Genomic DNA, 24,148 nt, shown 5'->3' on the forward strand with positions numbered 1-24,148 from the left:
CTGAGGGAAACCGAGAATCTGATAGTTATTTACCTCTTCCCTTCTCCTCAGAATAGTGTAGAGTTTTTTGGTATGTAGGGGATTTTTTTTTTTACTGACTTGATTGGATCTTTTTTTGCTTGCTTTACATTCCTATAGTAATTCATTGGCCTGATGAGTTACGACAGGTTTTGGCCTTGAATAAAGTGGCATGAAACATATGCTAGCCATGTGATGAGAATGAAATGGGGGTATAAATTTTTTTAAATGGGGAAAGGCTATACTCTGAACAAGCCGTTTGTGCTACAAAACCACTAAAATCCAGATGTTTTGACTGACGGAATGAAAAATAGCAATACTTCAGATGTCCCAAAGAAGTTCATAAGTTATAAAGTGAATACAAGCGCATATGGTTTTTATCCTTGCAGTCAAGAATTTGTCTCTTTAGCAAAAAAATTCAAAATTAAGAAAATTATTTAAAAATTGAAGTTATTAGTTACATTCCAGCATTTCCACTGTATTTTTTTCTTGAGTATTGTAAGTGTTGCTGTTTAAGGACAATGTATTTTACCAGGACAATACTCGTAATATAACAAATTTACTACACACATAAAACCTTCTGATTTGAGGCATTTTTTATATGTATGTGTATGTATATTTATGTGTATGCATATATATATATATATATAAAAAAGATTTGAAAGTATATCTATCTTTCAAGTTCTGACAAGCTTCTGGATACTATACGATAATGTTTTGGAACCAGTTATGCTGCTCAAAAAACATTTATTGCAGTCTTATTAAAACTGCTATGGCTGGGCTTTTGATTAATTTTTATTGCTTTTTTTCTAATACAAGACACAAATAATGTGTTAATGAACCTTTATAAAAGACATAGTTATTATATTACAATCAATAGTTAAAGAAACATTTCAGTATGGACATATTCTTAATTTGGGATTAAATTTCCATTGTGTATAGCCTTAAATTAGTAAAAAACCCTCAGTTTTCCCCTCAGAGGGGGGGAAAGAGGAAGTCTAATTGGAACTTGGAAGTGTCATGCACTGGAAAGTGTGCAAGTTGAGGGTAGAGAAGGTATTTTTTCTTTAGAATATGTATGCATTTTTTACCAGGAAATTCTGTTTGCTACAGAATGCAATACTTGTTGTTGACTTTGGTGCTTACCGTCTCTTCCTATTGGTAATTTGTATATTACATTAAGCAGTTATTTGTGCCTGGCTTCTGCTTTCTGTTTCTCTTCACCATTTGCTAAAAGAAAAAAACCCCAAACATCGAAACCAAACACCCCCCCCTCCTTCTCTGAGCAAGTGGCTGTACATCTGAAAAAAGAACAAACCCTGCAACCCTGCATTTGCAGGTGTTATTATTTGATTTAAGACTAGTAAAAGCAATTGTTTCCCCATCGGTGAAGTTATTTAATTTCCTGTTTTCATTTCTGTAAGCAATAGAACATAAATGAAGTTAGCATTCGAGTTTTGTACTTGAAGTTGACCAGATCTGTTACCACCATTTTGTCCTCAGGAGTGATGAAATAAAATTAGCACGGCAAAATATTGTTAGGTTATTGATGTGATGTGATAGCTTGAACCAGACTGTGTATAGATGGTCTACAACAGACTAAAACATTTCTTCAGGGGAGATTAATATGTAACAGGTTCAGAGCACTGAGATGATGAGCAGAAGAGACCAATGGATTACTTCTCTGTAGCCCAGATTCTGCTAATGCTTCCCCTTCGTTTAAGCTTTGTCCATGTGCATATCCCATTCAACTTAGTTTGATTATATGCACATGATAAAAGGAATTGAAATAAGGGGTTTGCTGGATCTGGGCTTCAGTCCTCTCTGTTAATGCAAACGTGAAGAAATGAAATTTTTTGGCTTCTCTCGGTATTCTCTTTCAAGTGAATTACAGTCTGTAGTAATATGTAACCCTTCAGGACTTGCCACTGTAAGTCGCAGCAAAATGAAACGTTCATGTGGTAGTAGTTTATAAAACTTACTTGTGTGTCTAGGAAACTTGCAATTTGACATAGAAGGAGCATTCCATATGTTAGTAGTTTAATAAATGCAATAAATTACATCATAAATGTAATTGGTTTAAAGAATTGTTAGGAATAATTTGAACTTTTTTACCATGGTTGCCTTTTTAATAAGGATAACTCAAGTAAAATCTGTTAGACATAGTCTAGTTTCTAAATAGAAGCTTCGCTTTCCATAATTATTATATCTAGTTCCTTGTTATGGTAGACTGTATGCACACATTCTTTCTTCTATATGTTTAAGCATATCTGTATCTGTACATCAATAATGTGTGTAATACATACATGTATGTATTCTATATGCATTTATATTATTGAGAGGGTAACTCATGAGGATATGAACATTCAGTCTTTTACATTTTGCTTTATAGCTACACTTAATTGTACTACAACAGAAAGTACAAAGAGTTTTATCTAAAGTCCTGTGATGACTCTGACAGAAATGGGAATAAGACCTGGGCAGTCCAGTGCTCTGGCGCCTAGATTGTGGCCTTCAAAGCACCCTTCTTACTGAATCTAAAGCAAGAAGCTGGTTAATATTATGAATTAAATTTCCTAGCCCATATCTTAACAGTTACATACCTGCAAAAGATCTGTACCTTTCATGTACTTTCAAATGGAAAAAAAAATATGCTGGTATTGCCTGTCTTCTCAAGATGCAACTGAACTGTGCCACTGCTATGTTGTCTTAGAATGATACATTACAGGCTAGGTGAAAGCTTAGACACAATATGGTATGTGTATCAGAAGTCTCAAATATGTTAAAGAGCACACGTATTATGTGCTTTGGAACTGTATTTTCAACTTGTTGTTGAAAACATAGTATTCTTTTAGATGCTTTTATGGAATCTCACCCCAAATACATCTAGCAATGTAATAGCCACTTTTTCTACGTGGATTTTGCATATGTAGTTGGGCAATGGGTATGTGCCAATGAAAAATGGACTAGGGAGGGAAGGAACATCTGCAGGATGTTTTCTATTTATGCATGTTCCACACTGTGAAAAAATACAGGTGCTGCAATAGTCATGTTTGTGCTACCTTTCCTAGTCTGTACCCATTCTTAGACTGAAGAATGTGTAGCTGTAATACTCCATTCTAAGCACGCAGTCATTGATTATATCTACTGTGTTAGCTGAAGATTCTTATTAATGTAGTTATTGAATTCTTGCAAGAGATGCATACTGTACATCACACATACATGAATGTTGTAATTCACTCGCATCATGGAAAAATAGTTACAGATCTGTCTAAAAAGAGCTCTGAACTTCCAAGAAACTTTTTCTTTCTGTCAGCAACTCAGGAATTGCACATGATCTTTCTGAGCGGCCCTGTCTTTTCCTTTGCCTCTGGCTTTGCACATTTTTCCAATCTGTATGTGGTTTTCATCCTCCTGATGCTGTTCAAGAGCCAAGGAGCTGGACTTCGCAGTCTGCAAGGCTGGAGACAGGCATTTCTGAGGGAATGGTGAAATTCTTTGAGCCACAGGGGCCCAATCCTGTTTTCTCAGAAACAAAACTTCCCCTGTGCTTAACTGGAACCAGAGATCACACAGTGGCTTGTAACTTTGAATAATAAATGCCTCATGGTTTTATTATGGGAGTTATCTCTGTAGTAATCTGCTTAGTCTTCTTATGACTTGTTACTACAAATTCCTTAACATCAGCCAGATAAAAGTTGATATACAAAATCTATGCAATATTTAATGGAGTTCTTAATCATTTATACATAAGTGGTGGTGTTTGGCTAAAATCTCATGCAAATGAAAGGTTTAGAAATGGTTAATCCTGAGTGGAGGATAGCCCCTTTGAGAGACAACAGGAATTGTTGGTGTGAGCTGCTCTTGACTGTGAAAAGTCACTTTTCTTAATCATACTGAAAAGAAAACACTGAGTAGATGTACCTTGATTGTGCGGGATTTTTTCTGTTTGCATTTCTTTTTCTATCTTCCTACATGAAGAATAAAGAGTCTCTATTGTGATGGAAACAGTGTGGACATTTAGCTATTTCACATAACCTATAGCAGTGTCTTGGTGGGTCAGACCCAAGGGTCTGTGTAGCTCAGCGCTGGCTGGTGTCAGGCTGTGCTTATCTTAAGCCAGTAGTGGGGTGCAAGAGGAGTAGACAGTCAGGTTGGAGCAGTTGCTTCTGGTGAGTTTACGCTGCATTAAATGCATTTTGAGGGTTTTACTTTGGACGCAAAATTCGTGTCGTCTTCTGTACTGAACATCCCACTGCATTTTTTTCAAAGCAGCCTGAAGGAAAGGTACCTGAAAAGTGTTTGCTTTTTGGCTTGCAAGCCCTTCTGGGGGCCACTCTAGGAGGTGCCATTTTGTCCCAATGTCTGTCTCATGCAGATGACTGTAGTTTGTCATTGCCTTTGCCAGTGACACTTGTAAAGAGATTTCACGTGCAGAAACAAGTCTAATTTCTGTTCTATTTCTGCCGGATCTGTTTTCTCTTCCTGTTTTTTCATACATGCTACCATTGTACCTACTGCCTCACAACTTCTCCTGACTTTTTTGCCACTGGCAAAACCCACGAGCGTCCTCCTGTAGCTGTGGCAGCTACTGTGTTGAGCACGCTCCAGACGAGCTGACTCCCTCCTGTTCCCTCCCTACTTTTGTATGAGGAGGAAGGTGTGGACTGTGCTTTACTTCCTTGAGTTTTCACTCTTCTGTGTGCAGTGCCCTAACATCCACTGGAGGGTACTGTGGGTGTGGGGCACAAGGTTGGACTGGTAGGGCTGGTGGTTGCCTCTCTGCACTGATGGTGTGGTGGATTGGAACTTGCTGCTGTTACAAGCTACTGCCATGACTTTGCCATCACTGGATGAAATTTTGGGAGTCCAAACCTGCTCTCACAGGTGTAGCTGTTGCCCTATGGAGTCCCATGACTGCAGTACCAATTGGTCAGTGGCTAACTGGTTTGGGGAGGGAGGGCAAATTTGCAGTGGGTAAAGTCATGGTCGAGGTCTGCAATGCCACCCTCCAAACACTGTTCCAAAGACTGCCCTTGCAGAGAGGCACAGCAAAGCTGAGTGAATCTCCTCACTTCTAGACACTATTTACCTGGTGGCATTTGACCATTTATCCCTTTTAGGTGGGCATAGTTACTTTGTCTCTTCCCTGTCTCTCGATGCCCATTTTGACTTTATCTTCCTCTCAGCAGATGCCTTTGGCTGCTGGCTCAATGGCCCTCAGGAAACCTAACAGACTTAGGACTGAGTCGTTTGCTAAGGAAAAGCAGAGCTGAAAAGTAGCAGCAGCACACCATGCAGGAAAAGGGAGAGGTGAGGGTAAATCTTGGGCCCTGCTCTTCCAAGAAGTGACAAAGGAGGGAGAACTGACAAAGGGAAGAGTGATAAAGTCTATCTTTCTGCTCCCCTGGCTTGGAGAGGAGAGACTTTTAAGGACAAGGAAGGGGAGTAGTACAGGCTGATAAAGTCCTGCAGTATGGAAATCAGCTCTCCCCTATTCTCAACAATGAAACATGCATCTCTCCCTGGGAAGCATCTGTTCCTTCCCTGCTTTTCCTTTCAGCTTGCAGAGGAAATGGCCTGCCAGTCCTGTTCCTAGGCTTTTGGCTGAAGCACCCTGTTTAGAGCAGGACCGTGCCCTGTCAGCTGCTTGATAGGCTGTCAGCACTCAGCTGACATGTCAGCTCATATGAAGCTCCAAAGGGTCTTCATAGCCAGAATCCTTCAATCCTAGAAACTGCCTCCACGTTCTTTCCCACAAAAAATGCAGCAATCAAGATGTTTGTCAGCCTTGTGATGAGCTATAACATCCCTAGCCTGGGCTCCCTGCCATAGCTTTCCTGCTGCTGCACCCCAGAAAATGTGGGTGCTTTAGGCTTCTTCTCTGAAAAAGTGGAGTGGAAGGCACAGCTGCAGCTAAAGAGCAGTGGATCAGAAAAAGAGTTCAAGCAACACCTTTGCCAGCTTTATTCTCAGAGAAGACCAACATGGCCCAAAAGTTATAAGGAAGTGAAAAGCAAAGGAGGGATAGTGGGATCTGGAACTTCTGGAGCAGGGACAAAGATAGGTAAAAAGGATGATGGGGTGCTGATATGGCCTGCACCAGAAACATTCCCCAGTGGACCAACATGTCCAGAGGATTAACTGGAGGAAAAACTAGACAGCAGAACCCAGCTTGGGCATCTGGCACTGCACCTACAGTCATGGGGAGAGCATGAGAGGTATGCACCCTGTCTGCAGGCTCCATGCTAAAATGGGGAATTAAAGCAAGTCTGTACCCAACATCCTTCCATTGAATAACTAACACACACATGCATGTGCAGGCACCCCCCCCACCCCCAATACAAAGTGACTCATCCATGCTGTGGGCTCTCTGTGGAGGATCACACACACAGCTGAGAGGAGTTCCAGGAGCAGGACCATGTTGCTGCTGCCGCTCCCCTAAGGAAGTATGTGACCAGGTGACTTTTCACAAGTGCAGAAGGGAAGGGAAGGGGATTGCCCCAACAGTCTCGGCCACCCATTGCTATGTCTTCCAGAGAGGCAGAACCACCCTGGACTGGACCTGTGCTGTTGTAGGTCATGGGCATGGAGACTCCAAACATTTTGTGTAGTGCCATTGTTGTGATGTCAGCTGCTGTCTTCCCCTGTGTTTGGACAGGGAAGGGGCTTCATAGCAGCATCTCTCTGTGTCTGGAAGCCTAAGAGGGCTGTGTTACTGTGACACTTCATATGCTCTGCTCACTTTGTTGCCAGGATAGATGTTGGCACTCATGCACGATGGGAAGAGGAGATGAGGTCTTCAGAAAGGAAGGGGCATCAACAGAAAGTAGAGCAGATAAAATAGGGAAAGGAGGAGCTGAACACACAAACAGAAAAACCTTGAGGGTGATGGGTGATAGTAAAAATGGAGGGACAGATATCATTTGACTTGTTAAGCAGGAAGAGAAGAAGTGGCATTGCATGAGTTTTCAGTGTTTTGGGAGCTTTCCATTACCAGAGGGATGCCTTTTTGTTGTGTTGATATCAATGAAGCCCGGCAGGGACTGCGGCTGTCATTCTGACAAGATCTGCTATCGAGTTCTGCCTGAATAACACCCATGGTATTGTGCATGGGCAGGCACATGGTCTTCTTGTACTGAAGAAGACAACTTACATTTCTGGATTCAGGTCCGTTTTGGGTCTTTCATGACAACTTGTTTTGTTTTTTCAATCTGAAAGTGACGTGAAAAACCTCCCCTGAGTGTGTTAGACTTATTTCATTACTGAACAGGGAAAGGTTACTTTAAACCTTAAAATGCTATCATTTCTAGGAAAGATCAGCATTTGATTTAAATTTTGTCTGAAGAATAACCTGAGAACATTTAGGTAGTTTAAATCTATCATGTCTATTGTGCATGGAAAGTGCAGGATTTCTCATTTTCTTTGCCCAGTTCTGTAAATAGGTAGAATTGTTTCTTTAGCAACAAGCATAATTGTGACTGCAATTTGAATTAAGGTTATGAATATTGTACTCAACAAAATCATGTAGTTTGCAAACCTTAATGGTTGTGTCTCAAATGTTAACTGTTCTTCAGGTTAGTCATCCTATGGCATTTGCATGGATTTTGCGTACGAATGTCTGACCTGCATTTTCTTTACCTTTACTTCGTATAGAGGCATTGATCCTACGTCTGTGATAGTGCATCATCTACATGAGACCTTTGTTTCTGTTTTGTTTTTCAGTGCTTGTGTGTATGTGCACAGGTGGTAGGTAGCCTAATAAGTGTTCTGTCTGTACAACATGTAAATGTACTGCCAAGCAAACATCTGAAATTGCGCCTGACATAATGCACCTTTTTGCATTAGGCCTCAGTTTAGTGCTGCATTGCTAGTCTTGCTTCCAGTTCCCAAGCTAGCTCCTTTGGCACTTGTTCAGGTATCCTGGCAAAACACTGGCACGTGTTGTATATTTTTGTCCTGTATCTTAAACACTAAACACAAGTCTCAGTGACTTGGTTTCGTCTTATTGCAGTCATACAAATATGTGATATCCTGGACTTATGAGGAGTCCAGGTGACATAATTACTGCATGAAATTGCAACTTGCTCTCTGTGATATAACTTGCACACCCAGCAAACTCTTGGTTTGTGTGCAGTCATGCTTTTGCAGATGATTTGTTACTTTTGACACACTGTGCTATATGATAAACTTAGGATCAGCAGCAGTGTCAGGGGGTTTCCCAGATATGAGGTGGCATATGAGAAATTTCAGCTGAGTCCGATGCTTACTCAGCTGCTGTAGCTAAGTGGTATGACTCTTACTGGTAAATAGTAACGCATGCATTGTGATAAGGTCTTGTACAGGAATGGCAAGTTTAAGGCTTTCCAGCCAATTGGTTTTTGCAAAACCTGCTTATTTCATATAAATGGAGCTGAAATCATAAAGAACTCTCAGCTTCCTTCCTTTCCTTCTCCTCCCAAATAATCATCCTCTCAACTTGAGACTTGCAGTGATTAGCTACAGATTCTTCTTGAAAGAAATAGTCCTTTCAAGGGGAAGAGAATCTCATTAAGCCTTTGCTGTGAGCTGCAGCTCTTGATCAACACACGGAAGACAAGCTTGACAGTCATCAGGTGAGTTAAGAACTGCAAAAATATTGCCTGCCTCTGTTTAACAGTCATCAGTTGAAAGAGTTCATCTCAGTCTGAGAATACAGAGGCTTTTGTGTACTATGTGGCACATAAAAAATTAAAAACACCAAGGATGTGAGAAGTCCTAAAGATGCCATGCGTTTCCAAATGAATTGATAAAAGGCCTTAAATCTGAAAGAGAATTAAGTATGAGGTTTACAAATAAATAGATGGAATTTTGAGAAAGTTAGAGATAGGTAAGACATGGTTACTGGTGAAATATATATAAACAGCAGTCCACTACTGTAGTTCCTCGGTTGCTAAGCCCTCTATTGGTGTTCTTTTGTTTCCTGAATTTCTTAATAACAACTGATACAAGAATTGACAAATAGTGCCAAATTGCATGGGTTAATACACTAGCAATTATTGTACAGATTATTAGTAAGCAAAAAAAATTAGCATCTACTTTTATCTCAAATCACAAAACAAAGGAACAAAAAGAGAGTGACAGAATAAATGGTCTTTTGTTAAGTTATTGTCTCATAAAGTTTGGAACTGTGTCAGAATTGCTTTTTTGTTTTGTTTTGTTTTTGTTGTTTATTTACTTAGGAATGCTCAGCTCAGATGCAGCATCTGTCTTTCTCTGCAGTCCTTCTTCTACCCGATTTTTCCAGCTGGGTTGAATGCGTTGATGAAGCCTTTCAAATGATCAAATAGATAAAATTGTACATATTCTGTGGGATTATTTTCATTGTTCTTCACCACATGTTCACTGAATATATGAACAAGTTTTTTGTTTTTTCAAGCTGCACTCTTGCACTACTTGTAGGCTTTGTTGTTTGTTTAGGTTTTTTATTATTGTATATTTTGGGGAAAAATTGGTTTGCTCATCAACAGATACTTCCAGGGAACCCTTGCAGAACCATTGGTGAAAACTCAGGCTATTTTATCAGTGATATTTCATTATTAGCCAGTAGTAGGTCTGACCCTTCTTGACCTAAAAGGACTTAGAAATGATTGTCTGTTTTGCAGAATACACTTAGGAATGGAGAGAAGTGAAAGTGTCTTGAACGTGGGTTGTCATATGATTACAAGTTAGAGCCATGTGAGGCTGCTTGTGACCTCTCTTTGGGTTGCATTATTAGGAACAGTGAGAAAACAGTATTAGCCAAGGCATAGAGGCACAGTGCTTTGCATGCATTCACATGTTTTGCTCCTGAGGTATTGCCTGTGCTAGCAGTGGCTGACAAGAGTAATAGTGAACAGTTCTGTTGTTGTACTCTGGCTGTGAACATTCATTGTCATAGACCAGTGTGCCACCTATAAAGTTTATTTTCTATTCTTTGTAAAGGGAACTGAGAAATTGACCTGCTTATTTGCTTCTGTATTTTATTATTTAATCAGTAAGAATGTGCATTTGTGAAACTGATTTTTTGATGTCACTAACCCGAAAAGGATCCTATCCAGGGGGTAAGGAAAGTCTTAGATCTTAAGATTGTCTGCATAATGCTTTTTAATTACCACCTTCATACCATGAAAGAATTCTGTCCCTGTTGGACAGGGCATCTGTTACATCCTTATTGCATATACTTACTACTTTGGGATTAGATTATAATAACTTCATTAACTCATTCTTTGGCAGCTTTGAAGGTAAGGTGTCTCTGCTTCTTCTGCCTTTTCATTTCCACTAAATGTTTTAGATGCAGCACTTTCTCTGACGGAACTACACTGAGAAATAAAGGTAAAATGATGCCTTCTCATAAGCATATGGAGAAATACTCTGCTACTCTTTGCAAACAAAATAGCAACAACAACCATTTTATTGCAAAATAATAAAAAAAATTGTTATAATTTAGCTTTGGTCGTTCCATTCTAATGATGCATGAATTTGTGGCCATTTTCCCATGACCCATATTAAACAATAGATTTGCATGCTATCAGTATTACTGTGTGGGAATTCTTCACTTGAAAACAGAAACTGGCCACATTTTTCTGAAACGAGGGAGTAGGAGTTCAAATTCTGGAGAGTGACAGGAAAATTTGCTCTAAGCAAAAAAAAGCAGGGGTTTTTTGCCAAGAAAAACTTTTTTCTTTAGTAAATCCATCACCCATGCGCTAGCAGACTTGCTTAAAAAAACAAAACAGTACTTTTGGGAAGTGCTTTGTTAACTTTTAACAGCCTTTTCCACTACTCTTTGGCTTTCTATCAAGTGTTCTTGCCAAGTTGAAGTGATGTGGTGTATTTGGCAGTGACATACTTCTTTTAGGTGCCAGTGGTGAACTATTGCTTGCTAGTAGTTTTCAGTATTCTGTGAAAGCCTTATTGCTGTTAAATATGCCGTTAGAGGTGTTACAGAAGGCAATATCCCATAATACCTTTTGCAGGATTTTCTTTTCAGGTCCTTATTTTTGAAGGATTTTTTTTTCAGAGGGTTTGAAGGTGGTAGTGCACTGGGTTTTTCTGTTTTGTTTCTGAACCAGTTTCCTAGGGAAACGAGAGTTAAAAAAGGCTCACAGTCTGCCTGTCTCATTCCTCCAAATAATTCTAACTGCACAATTTCAAACCAATTTTCTAGAAAATTTTAAAGACAATTGGGCTGCTCCTAATTTTGTGGAAGCTGGCAGTTGGGTAGAGGACAGAGACCTGTATTGATCAGTGAAAAAGGTGAGGAGAACCAAGCCGTGCACACTCTCGGTGACAGCTTGCTGGCCAGCAAACCAGTGCATCGCTCCAACATAGCCACAGAATCACTGTTTCTCATCCATTTGAGGAATCCAAGGGGTGGGAAGAAAAGAGAAGGGAAATTTGAGGCTAGGAGCAGTGAGGTTGGAGAACAAAAGCCTCATTAGTGGGAATTACTCTTCATTAGCTACGCTAATGGAAAAAAACTTGAGTAGGAATTTGTATAATAGCACTACATACAGTGATACAGGTAGAAAAAGTCAGCCAAAAGTGTTTTATCTAGTACTGAGTTGAATCAGATCTTTAACCACCTTTGTGTACCAATAGAGTTGGCAAATCCAATAATGTATTGATTGCAAAGTAGGTCCTCTTTGGTATAGCTGTAACTCTCCATTACCTCATTTTTGAAGGATGAAATTGCCTAATTCATTGCAAAGTAGCTGATCTGTTTGGTGGTTCTAGCTTTATATCTTCCAGAATCAGTTTATGTGGTCATTCTAAAAATCATAGGTGGGGTAATACATGGCTCTTCCACACGCCATATTAAACCATTGGGGAAATTGCTTGATAGGGATTACTGCCACGCTGTATTTCATACATTCACACGCAAATCTTCGCACATTAAGTATGTCATCGGAGAGAGGGTTTCCTGTGATAATTTTAAACAGTGAGGATTTGGATCACAAGATCTTCCTCTTCAGGCCTGTTTTGCTGCTAATATCAGAAAAGCTTTAGTTACAACTGGGTTGCTCCCTTCGATGCTATGGGGTAGCTGAGATCTCCCAAGTACAGCTCAACAGTGGCACTGAGAGCAAAATGTGTGAGGGTGATATGAAGTCTGCTGTGACAGTAAAACTTAAATCCTGCTTGTGTACAGACACAGACTCTTCACATGAAATGCACATACCCTAACAGAAGTATTCTTACAATTTGCAGTGATGGGAATATGTTGCCATTATCAATGCAGTTGAACAAAAAGTAGAAGTATGGGGGACGAGAGCTGAGAGGAATGGTAAATACTTCCTGGAGTATGTTCTGCATTGCGTTTTTCATTGTAGTTCTCCAAGCAGGCCTAAGGATTGGAAGTGAAGACAGATCTTGTTTCCTTTTTGTTCCTTTTTAAAATTTGGAGTTTTCCTCCAAAGTTCGATGGAGTTAGGTGGTTCGGTTTTGTTTCCGTTTGTAATCTAACAGCTGTTTTGTGTTCTGGGTCTTGTATAGGTGCCCATGGAAGTGTTTGTCTCAGGATCACTACAGGGTAATGTGTTTTAAAAAAAAAGCAAATGCATTATATCTCCCTTTCCTCTGAATTTAATCTACCTGCCCCTGAATATCTCCTCTTTATATTGAATTTCATCATGTAGCATTCTCTTACCCAACTTCCTTTTTCCAAACATAATCAAACCTGGGGCTAAAATCTAATTGAGAATATACCTTGAAGTAACACTGCTTGCCTAGTTATACAATGCATGTTATATTTTTGGCTGCTTTAATATTTATTTAGTTTTGCCAGTAAAGCTGAAAACAATTTAACAGACATTTAGGAAAAATTACAGGGTTTCCCAAATAGGGGAGTTTCATTTAAAGGAGCACCAAAAGAACACTGAAAAGTTACACTTTTATCTTCCAAATGAAAAACACACATAATTTGAAAATGTCTTCTCTTTATCTAAAAAATAAAATATTTCAAGCCAGGAAAAAGATAAAAAGATGAAAGTCACTATGATACTTTACTTATTATAATTTAAAAAATTAAGTGTTTAGTATGGACCACTGCCTTTTGAAGAAAGGGAATGTTATTGGTTGATGCAGTCAGGAAATGAGAACATCTGAAATAGGGTAATATGGACTTTAGCGACAGGATTGGAAAAAAGTCCATTTCTAGCTTTTAAAAAAATCAAACAAACTTGGCACACAGTATCATCCTAAATAAGATTTTACAAGAAACACTGGTAACACCTATTACAGCAGAAGGGGAAAATACATGTGAAACACTGGAGATTCAAGGTGAAAAGAAACAGAAACCAGCAGGTAACATTTGAGTACAGCCTTCAAGCATTTATAAAGCTATCTGTCCTTTTCTGTATATATAATACAAAGTGTTATGTATAAAATATATACAGGCATGACCTGTCAAGAGGATTTTGGTTTCCCTGGAGACTATCAGTTCTCTGTTGCACAGGTTGGCTTGGGGAGTAAGAGCCATCTTGATAAATCCAAACCTTTCTTCCTGAGGTTATTGGATATGTCAGTGAATTTAGATCTTTGTGTTGAAGGCTGAATTTATAAAATGCAAACTTTTAAACATTCTCTCTCATTTCCAGTTATTTCTCCTGGTGTGATAGGCACTTTTGATATGCACTTACAGCAATTATCTTGTGAATTGGGGAAAAAAACCCACTTTTCTTATAATACTTCAATGGCAGTTTTATCTTCTTGTTTGTCTGAGTCGCGCCAAGTCTTTGATTTTAATCGCAGTTTTCAGTGTATCATGAAAAACGTACATGAGATCATGGTGCATGTATTCAGCCACAGTTACTACTGTTGACTTCTTTCTCCTCCCTTTCCCTTAAAAGTTTTGAAATCCTCTTGACATTTTTCAGTTTGGAAACTAGGCTTCTATCAGATTTATACTTATTAACTATCTCATGAATATAGAAAAAAAACCCCTAATATAATGCATGCAACCTACTTTGTTCATCTGTTCTTGATTAAGAATAAAAACAGTAATCTCAAGGTTGTTCTCAGTTGGTTTGGATAGAAATATGTAGATTGCTATTTCTGCTTTTTAACTCCTTGAAGAGTCAGCACATGCAGCTTTTTATTGACAACAGGATATAGTGATTTGGAAAGCTTAGAAATGCTACAAATTCCATTTCAGAGGTGATTTTTGTCATCTAGCAAAGTATACCATAAAATGAATAAATTTGCATAATTTGGAACTTTTTAAAGGAGCCTGCACAGGTAAACTGGAGGACTTTGGCAAATCAGAAAGAGACCTGGCAGGATGGTTCTTCATTTAGCAGTGAGAGTTCAGCTTGCAGAAACTATCTGCTTGGAGCGGCACTGGTTTGTCTGTGTATCCTAATTGTTGTGAGTGCGTGCCTTCTGTCACTGCAGTTATGCCTTCCAACAAGAAATCACAATTCTAGTAATACAGGTAATTAAAAAGTTTCAACAGGAATGGAAATTCACAGAACTACTGAAAGTATGCTGCTTGTTTAACCACTTTGATCACATAAAACATTAATGCATTACTTTTATTTAACCCTCTGAACGTTATCCAAATGAAAAACTTTGTTGCGTTTGACATGTTCCTACGAAATATTTTAATGTAGGTGAGACTGCATCTTCTGATGGTAAACTTTCTAGTTAAATTTTTTGACTGGCCCTAATGCAAAGGCAATGTTTTGCTCTACTAGAACTTAGTCTGCTGTAGATTTGATTTCTTCAAATTAAATTAAAGTTGCTGGAAAGGAATTAATATTAAATTAAGAATGTGCTTACTTTGGTATTCTACAAAATGATCAGAACTGTTATAAACAATCATAAACATGCTCGGGAAGTGCCCTGTGTGAAAGCATGGGAAATTTTGTGGACTTGGGCCAGATTTATGCATTTGTTCACACACGTGCTCGGTGATGTACTTTCTTCCCACATTATTGTCTCCATTTGTTGTTGCTATTTAGTTTCCTGCCAGCAGACATGCAATTACAACCACCTTGGTGGGATGTGTGAGGCACAACAGAGCAAGCTAATGCCATTTTCTACGAGGTGGTCACTAAAGGCAGGAGGTAAATAGCCAGTTCTATTATAAAGCCCTGCAGGATGTCAGTAGATGGTGTTGGGGTAATGACTGTATTACCATATGACCATAATTTTGCTTGTACCTTGTTTTCATCTTACATGCTTGTTGCTAGATCTGTTAAGGACTGTAGACACTAATGCCTGGCTACTATTCATATTCTTTCAGGTGGTCTTCTACATGCTCTGCAGAGTGCAGGAGGGAGATCTGGGTGCGTTAGAAAGACAGCAGCAAAAAATTCATGCTGGGTAGGGAGCTGTGTGGAAGTAGCAAGTAGGAGTGACAAAGTGCGTAGCATGCCCGAATGTTTGCTCCTTTCTAGCTCACGGGCACAACCCTGCGCAGGGGTGACTGCCTGCCTTTGAGCCAGCAGTGGGGAGAGGGAGAGCTGTGCTGTGGTTGCCCTTGCGGCCCTTTTGTCAGCCATCTCCCTCTTCTGAGGAGAGCTCCATAAAGCCCTGAGCTCTCCTGGGGAGGAGATGCGAGGACATCATCCTTTCCTTGAGTCACCTGCAGCAGCTGTAGCTTTGCAGAAGGGCCTGCAAGGTTTGCGGTGCTGGAAGGGAGGAGGCACGAGGAGGAGCACGAGTGGCTCACTGGCTCTGGGTGCCTCAAATGGGAATGGCTCACAGGAACAACCATTGTCTGGGGAATGGCCTCATCCTGCACTTCGGAAAAGAAAACAGTTACAGTTGTATTTCTTGAAGGGTCTGAGCCTGCTGATGTGTATTAAGCCTGATCAAATGGCATAGTGGGATCGCGTGCACCCTCAGCAAGTTTGCAGACAACACCAAGCTGAGTGGGGTGGTTGACATGCCTGAGGGATGGGATGCCATCCAGAAGGACCTGGACAAGATCAAGAAGTGGGCCTATGTGAACCTCATGAGGTTCAACAAGGCCAAGTGTGAGGTCCTGCACCTGGGTCAGGGCAACCCCCAGTATCAATACAGGCTGGGGGATGAAGGGATTGAGAACAGTCCTGTCAAGAAGGACTTGGGGGTACTGGTGGATGAAAAGCTGGACATGAGCCGGCAATGTTCGCTCACGAGCCCAGAAGGCCAACCATATCCTGGGCTGCATCAAAAGCAGCGTGGCCAGCAGGTCGAGGGAGGTGGTCCTGCCCCTCTACTCCGCTCTGGTGAGACCCCACCTGCAGTACTGCGTCCGGCTCTGGAGCCCTCAGCACAGGAAAGACATGGACCTGTTGGAGCGGGTCCAGAGGAGGGCCACAAAAGTGATCAGAGGGATAGAACACCTCTCCTACGAGGAAAGGCTGAGAGAGTTGGCGTTGTTCAGCCTGGAGAAGAGAAGGCTCCAGGGAGAGCTTATTGGGGCTTTTCAGCACTTAAAGGGGGCTTATAAGAAAGACAGGGACAAACTTTTTAGCAGGGCCTGTAGCAATAGGACAAAGGGTAATGGTTTTAATCTAAAAGAGGGTAGATTTAGACTAGATGTAAGGAAGAAATTTTTTGTAATGAGTGTGGTGAAACAGTGGAACAGGTTGACCAGAGAGGTGGTAGATGCCCCATCCCTGGAAATGTTCAAGGTCAGGTTGGACGGGGGCTCTGAGCGACCTGATTTAGTTGAAGATGTCCTTGCTTACTGCAGGGGGGTTGGAGTAGATGACCTTTAAAGGTCCCTTCCAACCCAAACTATTCTGTGATTCTATGAAATAGTGTTGTGTTTGCAGCTACCCGGGGACTGAGTTGCTGCATCGCTTAATAGTGTGGGTCTGTTGGTTTGCCAGTCTTCCTTTTTTTTGTTTCAGACCCCATTATACACCACATTTTGGGCATGTATTGGTGCAAAGTACTTTCTTCTGTACCCAGTATAGACAGAGAGTGTGTATGATCTATGTTACACACCAATTTGATCTTTGATTGATTTAATGCAAAAGGCTTTGAACTTTACTTTGAAAATGCAGGTGAATGTAAAATCTCTAAAAGGAAACGGAAACTAGTTAAAAGGAGTCCAATATTTTTGTGGAACATTTTCATGTGTAATGTGAACTGCCATTAAGGCCTCCATCAGTCTTTAACAGCTGTGACTGGAATAAGAGCATAAAAGCTTAATCAGGAAAACGTGTTAAAACGAAGACTGAAAAATACCAACATTTAATTTGTTTTGTTGGAGTAAGCAAACACCTAACACAGGATGATAGAAATTGAGAGTAGAAATTCAAGTAGAACTTGCTTGTCCTTTTAAATAAACTATTAAGGATAAGCACCGAGAAACTAAGACCTAAATTTGACCCTGAATTTGACCATTTCAGTAAAGAGAAATTAAATAAATGCCATTTTGGCATTTAACATTTTATTTTTCCTGGAGCATAGCTATCATTCAAGTAGAAAGACATTAAAAAACAATAAAGTTTGTTTTAGCTTTGTGATAAACATAACTAGCAGGAAGTAAAAAGTGCTGGTTATCAAATAGAATAGAGTTAAAAGCATCTGATTCTGTTGAGTATATATATTACATAAAGATGTAGTGTAGTTGATTGTCGTTATTAAGCACGGGCTAATAGGTGAATCCATTCTTTATTTTATAAAGCATAATGTACCTTTTTTATTTGGAAGTGTTGGATTATAGCATCTCAAAGGTACTCAAATCTATTGTTTTAATATAGAAAAATTAGCCTACTTGTAGACAGTTGCTGTAACTGTCTTTTCTCTTAATATTTGATCAGGATACATCTACCTCTTTAGCATGGACCATAGCGCAATTGTCAGAGGTCATATGAGATGCTTTGGTTTCAAGCTGATCAGTGGCTCCTTGATCTCTGTGGTAGCAGCCCTGGATGATCCATCGGGCAGGAAAGAGGAGCTCCTTAACACAGAAGGAGGAATCAGTTCTCCTCAGTACCTGTGTCCCCAACCATATTTCTTACCCTGCTCTCATTCCCTCAGGATCCCTGTGGCAGACTGCACCACCTTCATCTGTTTCCCATAAATTGTTTTTTGGACCTCCAGAGGTGACTCCTTTCAAATATACATGACTCAACCTGTAGATTTTTATGTCAACTCAATCCTTTTATTGATTTTTCTGTGGCAAGATGGCGACAGTGTGAGTGTTTGGTCAGGTTTTTCCATTAGCAGCAAAGAATACACACGGCCCTAGACCCAGGAAAGTCACCTTAAGGGTATCAGTTGTGTAACGCAAACTTTCTTTTCTTTTTGAAGGATCTCTAAGCTGTAGTTTTCTGTATGTATCTGAGCATTACTGGAAGTGTTTTCAGCTTCAATTATCAGTCAGGCAACAAACTAATTTGCCTGGTAATCAGTTCCAAAAGCAGCCAGTGCCTCTATTTCCACTTTCAGCCTTCGCAAAATTGAAAAACACAGCATCTGTCATTTACAAGTTTCATACACACTCGTCTAGATGTAGACAGAATAAACAAAGGAATCTTTTGAGGTCAAGTTGTGAAGTGCAACAATAAATAAGGAAACATGGAGTAGAATATAAAACTTAGAGCTAACTGCATTTCAAGAGCAACATGGAGGCTGCTAAAAGAATTCAGCTTTATCTTTTGGCAAAATAGAGGCCTATAATAAACACTGGAATTACACAAGATTTTATTTGTTTTTTTCATTTGCTCTTTTATCTTAGACAAGTCCCTGTTGTACACAATTTTGGTTTTCCTTTTTCTTTTGAAAGTGGCATGATTAGAATTCTCTTTAACAACTAAACCAAAAATTTTTAATGGATTTTATTCTGTAAGGTTTTCTGAAAAGGTTAGCATTTTTCTAAGGTAAAGTAAGGAAAGACTAGATCGACAGCTGGTTTTATAAGTTAGGTGTTTTCAAGTAGGTTGAACCTACAGGTATGCACCTTAGAGGAATTAGCTGAAGAAATAATTGAAATCTTATTTAAATTTGAAGACTGTTGAAGGATGCATGTGACTCTCCAGGAAAATGTGATGTCCTTTTTCAACCTACTTTTAAAGCGAACTGTATGATTGTTAGCCTAAATTAATGCCCAGAAAGATACTGGAACAAATAACTTATAAAATATCCAGAGGATGATGAGTAGCAGGGATTTCTGGGGAGGAATCTGCATCACACAAACCAGTCTGTCTGTGGGAGGGTAATAAGAATGCACAGCACAGGTCTGTAGACCCAGGAAACTCGTGGAGACCTTGTGGGCATCAGCTGTGTAACAGGAACTGTTTTTTCTTTTTGAAGGATCTCTAGTCCAAGGAGAAATTAGCAGTAGTTCGTCATCAGACTGAAAAGATGTATTAACCGTAAGGCTTAAAATGTTTCTGTCCAGAGTCTGTTAAAATTCACCATTTTCATTAACTATTCCAGCAATAGACTGCTGAGTATGTTTATTGAGGTTTACAGATCTGAGAAGTGCTGTTTGCGCTATGGAGGTCAGAATCCAGAATAGCTCCTGAAAATGTAAAGAAAAACATTCTAGAATTCACTAAGGGCAGGGTCATTTGGCCACTGTTAGTTGTGGGGAAAAGAATTTCCTTTTTTGTTCCCCAAATGATCTAAACTGACTGTCGTGGTTTAACCTCAGCCAGCAACTAAGCACCACGCAGCTGCTCACTCACTGCCCCTCCCCCCCCCCACCCAGTGGGATGGGGGAGAGAACTGGGAAAAAAAAAGTAAAACTCGTGGGTTGAGATAAGAACAGTTCAATAGAACAGAAAAGAAGAAACTAATAATGATAATAACAACAACAATAAAATGACAATAATAAAAATAAAAGCATTGGAATATACAAATGATGCACAGTGCAATTGCTCACCACCTGCTGACCGACGCCCAGCTAGTCCTCGAGCAGCAATTCCCCCGAGCCCCACTCCCCCACTTTATATACTGGGCATGACATCACATGGTATGGAATACCCCTTTGGCCAGTTTGGGTCAGCTGCCCTGGCTGTGCCACCTCCCAACTTCTTGTGCCCCTCCAGCTTTCTTGCTGGCTGGGCATCAGCAGCTGAAAAATCCTTGACTATAGTCTAAACACTACTTAGCAACAGCTGAAAACATCAGCGTCTTATCAACATTCTTCTCATACTGAATTCAAAACATAGCACTGTACCAGCTACTCGGAAGACAATTAGCTCTATCCCAGCTGAAACCAGGACACTGACATGGGATGCATTATAAGCGTGAAAGAGCTTTTCCATTCTGCAAAGCAGTGATGAGGCTTGCGCTGGATCACTGTGGTGAGGCTTAGGTACTATACTTGAAGAAAGATGTGGAGCAATTGAAGATAATCAGGAAAAAACCATCAAAAATTATTTAGAAATCTAGAAAACACAAGGGAACAGGAAACACTGAAAGAACTAAGTTCATACAGTCTAAAGAAGGTAAGATAAAGGCGTGACAGGTATTAGGAATTGTAAAATGCTGATGCAGGAAAGAAATAGTCTAGTGAGGAAGTAGCAATCTTGAATTTCAGAGAGGGAAATTTAGACCAGGTGCTAGGAAAAGGTTTTGAAAGGTAAGAATAGAGAAGTACTGATACGTGACTTAGGGGTCTTGTGGACTCTCCAATAGTAAAGGTTTTTAAAAATAGATGAGAAATACTGTGAGAAATAGCTAAACTAGAACTGATCCTGCCTCTAGGTAATAGGGTAGACTAGCTGGATGATCCCTCCCAGCTCTGTTTTCTATTACCTTTCTTTTTTAGCCATCAGGTGTACATCCCAAGGCTCCAGTTACATGTGTTTTCACACTTTCCCCTCATGTTTAGCTTTTAGGAGGAAGGAATCACTCTCCCATGTTAATGACTAGACTTTCTACTAGTTTTACCAAGGTATCCTTGGAAGGCTCCATATACTAGGTACATATGCAAGGCAAGCATCAGTATTCATAGATGATTGTTAAAAACTGGAGCACCATTGCCAGAATTAACATTACTGAATAGTGTTTAGTCATTCCATTGTATTCAAGTAAACCCCTCATTTAGAAAGGTATTTTGGTTTTCATATTCTTTTAATTAATTAAATTATTTGCAGCGTAGTCTAAAATTTTTTGAGTCTCTGAGCCACAAGAGGGAAAAAGTAGTTCTAAAATCTGGGTTTCCCCATTTTGATCCCTAGTCGGGTCCAGTAAGTAACAGTCGGTTTTATTATTTATTATGCATTATTCATTGTGCCATCTCTTTTTATGACTCTGAAGTGATTTGTATGCTGTTGTAGAAGGTAGAGCCTTATTGTCTGTCAATGTACACGTTCCTTGAATTTCTCATTTTATTTGCAAAAATAATAAAAATTCTGCATCTTACAGTTCTTGGTCAAAAAGTTCCATTATCCTCTTCTGGAACATGGTCTTATATGAAGAAAAAGCATACCAAGCACAGCTATTCTACTATTATTATTATTTAAATTATTCCTCTGTATTATTGGTTTTGAATATTTATTAGTTTTTTGATAACCTCTTTCATTATTCATAAAGGGTAGCCACACAGTTTGATGAAAAAAGCAGTGCAATGAAACCTTATTTTGCATAGCTGGTGTCTTTCATACAAACTGTTCTCCAGTGCTTTTTTTTAAAGAAGGACCGCAAGGTGCTGTGAACCTCTGCTGTGTTTCTTACAACATCCCGTCCCTATTGGTTTTAGTGGGAGGGGAAATCATCTAGCACTTCACCACCCTATACACTCTGGCATGGTTAGGGATGAAATAATAAATATCCCCCAAGAGAGATGGAAATGAAGAGGCAAAGGTCAGGAAAGAAAGATGTCTTTTCACATAAGACATGAAAAACGTATGAAAAATTACTGACAGAGAGAGGAAGAGAATGGAATGTTGTTTTAGGTGATTTATGGGATTTTCTTTCGAAGCCCACAAGACTCCAAGGAAATAAGGACGATTGCTGTACTGACTGCAGTATCTGTGTGTATGTTGAGTGTCTGACAGGAGTCAGCATCAAATCCTTCACAGGAAGGCATAAAACCCTACAGTAAGCAGATTGGGGAAGGATTATTTTTATGTACTAGGTCTCATCCTCATCTCTAATATGTATAGGTTTGCTTAAACCATGACGTATAAGGTTTAGTATCTATTCTAAAAGGTTTCTCATCACTACAGGTATGCATTGCTCTTCTTAGCGTTCTTGTTATCAGTATACCTACAAAGTACTCTTTAGACATATTGGTAGATATTTCGTCTCAACAGTGTTTTGCATCAGTGATCTCTTAGTCTGATAATCCAGCTTTTGTGTAGATGGATGCTTCTGTTTATTGCTTTTGAATTTGACATGTTCTACCTTCATTGACTATCCCCTTTCTCTTGTTTTATATTTTTGACTCATGTCTCTCTCTCCTCAACTTGCATTACTGTGACGACTACTAAAACTTAGAATATCTTTTGACCAACTGCCTTGTTTTTATTAAATCCTCCACTTCATCTCTGCCAGACTATGTAGTGAATTTGGCATTTTAATGTATCTGACGTCTTGTTTAATTGCACCAGTCTCTTACGTGATACAAGTCCTTTGCCTAGACAGCCTGCTTAAAAGCTGAAATCAAAATGGGCTTCAGGAAAGGTCACTTTTTGTGTTAATACTGTACATCAGTGTGAAGCTTACTTGACTCTGAAGAGACTGGATTTAAAAAAACATGATAGTCCGGTGTAGGATTATTGACCAATTTCTTTTTGTTTCCAGCTGAGTTGCCAGGATCATCTGCAATCAAGCTCTCCTCCTTGCGTGATCTTCCAGCTCAGCTGCAAGAATTGTACCAGCAGGGCTTCGTCTTGGCTGCTGTCCACCCTTTCGTGCAACCAACTGATGAAAAAGAGAAAACTCCCCAGGAACAAATCTTCAGGGCTGTGCTTATCAAGAAAACAGAAAGGTAAAGCACTTCCAGTGAACTGGGATAAAAATAGACAATGTGATTTCCTGCTGAGTTTTGACCTACATCAGGAAATTATAGCAGAGTTTACTGTGCAAGACTTGATTTTTTTTTTTTTATTTTATTTTTTTTTCTGGTGGGCTTGAATAGGCTTAACATGTTCTTCATGTTTACAATTCATCTGCAGTTTGGCAGACAACTCGGAGAATAACAAGTTGAAATATGCTCTGTATTTTGGGATGTGTTGTCATGAGAGGCAAACAAACAAGCCCTATGCCTGACAATTTGTGAGGATGGTCCTGTTGGTACCCTTTAAGAATTTATTAGATTAAATTAAGACAGAAGAAATGTTTGCTTAGAAAAGGCATATTTGTTTTTAGACTATTACAGTTAATGCAGTTAATTTGAGAACTGCAGTACTAATGCATACTTCTTAAATTTATGTGTAGACTTTAGGCCCTTCTTTCCTCTAAACAATACAAGTTCTTTTAATTTTTCAGTCTGTGCAAACTCCTTAAATAAAAAGATGACTCTCCTGCTTTGTTCAGTCTCTTAAAACATATTAAGAATATTTTAAATAATCAAAGTCTGAAGATGAATAAACAAACAGGAATGCTGTTCTTTTATGTTTTAATCTGATTTTAAAAAAATCAATAGAATGTGCTGCTAAATAGCCCAGAAGAAAATTAAAATATGAATATTTTTAAACATATATTTATGATTTTTAGGTAATGATTTAAAACATAATTTAACGTTATCTGATCACCCACAACTCTGCAGCTACCTATGTTTGTTGTAGCCATTCCATACAATTTTCCTACGTTAGTTGCATTCCCCAGTCCACCCCTTCTTATAGTGACCTACATTGAAGGCTGGGGGATAATTAAACCTCCATTTGTCAATCCTAGTCCTTCTCTTCACGCTGATGCTTGAAGGAAAGGAGGTAACTGTTTTAGACACCTCTTTAAAACGAAAGTAAAACCACCTGGTAATCAATCGGTAGCAATTACGGACAGGGTCGAAGTTCAGTCTGTGACCTAAGGAAAAAGTTTTGCATTTCATTAGCAAATCTATGTAGGCATTAGATGTTGCAGGCAGTTTTAGCTTCTAAAATAACTCTCAATTTATCTTGACTTGATTTTAGCTTTATTAATACAGAACTTCATGCTGGCTTGCTTGATACTATTGTTTAAAGAGTTTCCGTTTTTATGGTGAAAA

General features: G+C 39.3%; 1 protein-coding gene across 2 annotated transcripts in view; it reads left to right on the forward strand.

Annotated features, from left to right (window-relative positions):
- RFTN1 (raftlin, lipid raft linker 1) overlaps positions 1–24,148 on the forward strand; it is a 96,050-nt gene that overhangs the window by 15,606 nt on the left and 56,296 nt on the right. For both annotated transcript variants that reach the window (XM_069772238.1, XM_069772245.1), the window contains exon 3: positions 22,744–22,930. In XM_069772238.1, the coding sequence (XP_069628339.1) occupies positions 22,744–22,930 (187 nt within the window). The remainder of the gene's footprint in view (positions 1–22,743; positions 22,931–24,148) is intronic.

This window comes from Haliaeetus albicilla, chromosome 2 (genome assembly GCF_947461875.1).
Source record: "Haliaeetus albicilla chromosome 2, bHalAlb1.1, whole genome shotgun sequence".
Classification (NCBI taxonomy): Eukaryota; Metazoa; Chordata; class Aves; order Accipitriformes; family Accipitridae; genus Haliaeetus; species Haliaeetus albicilla.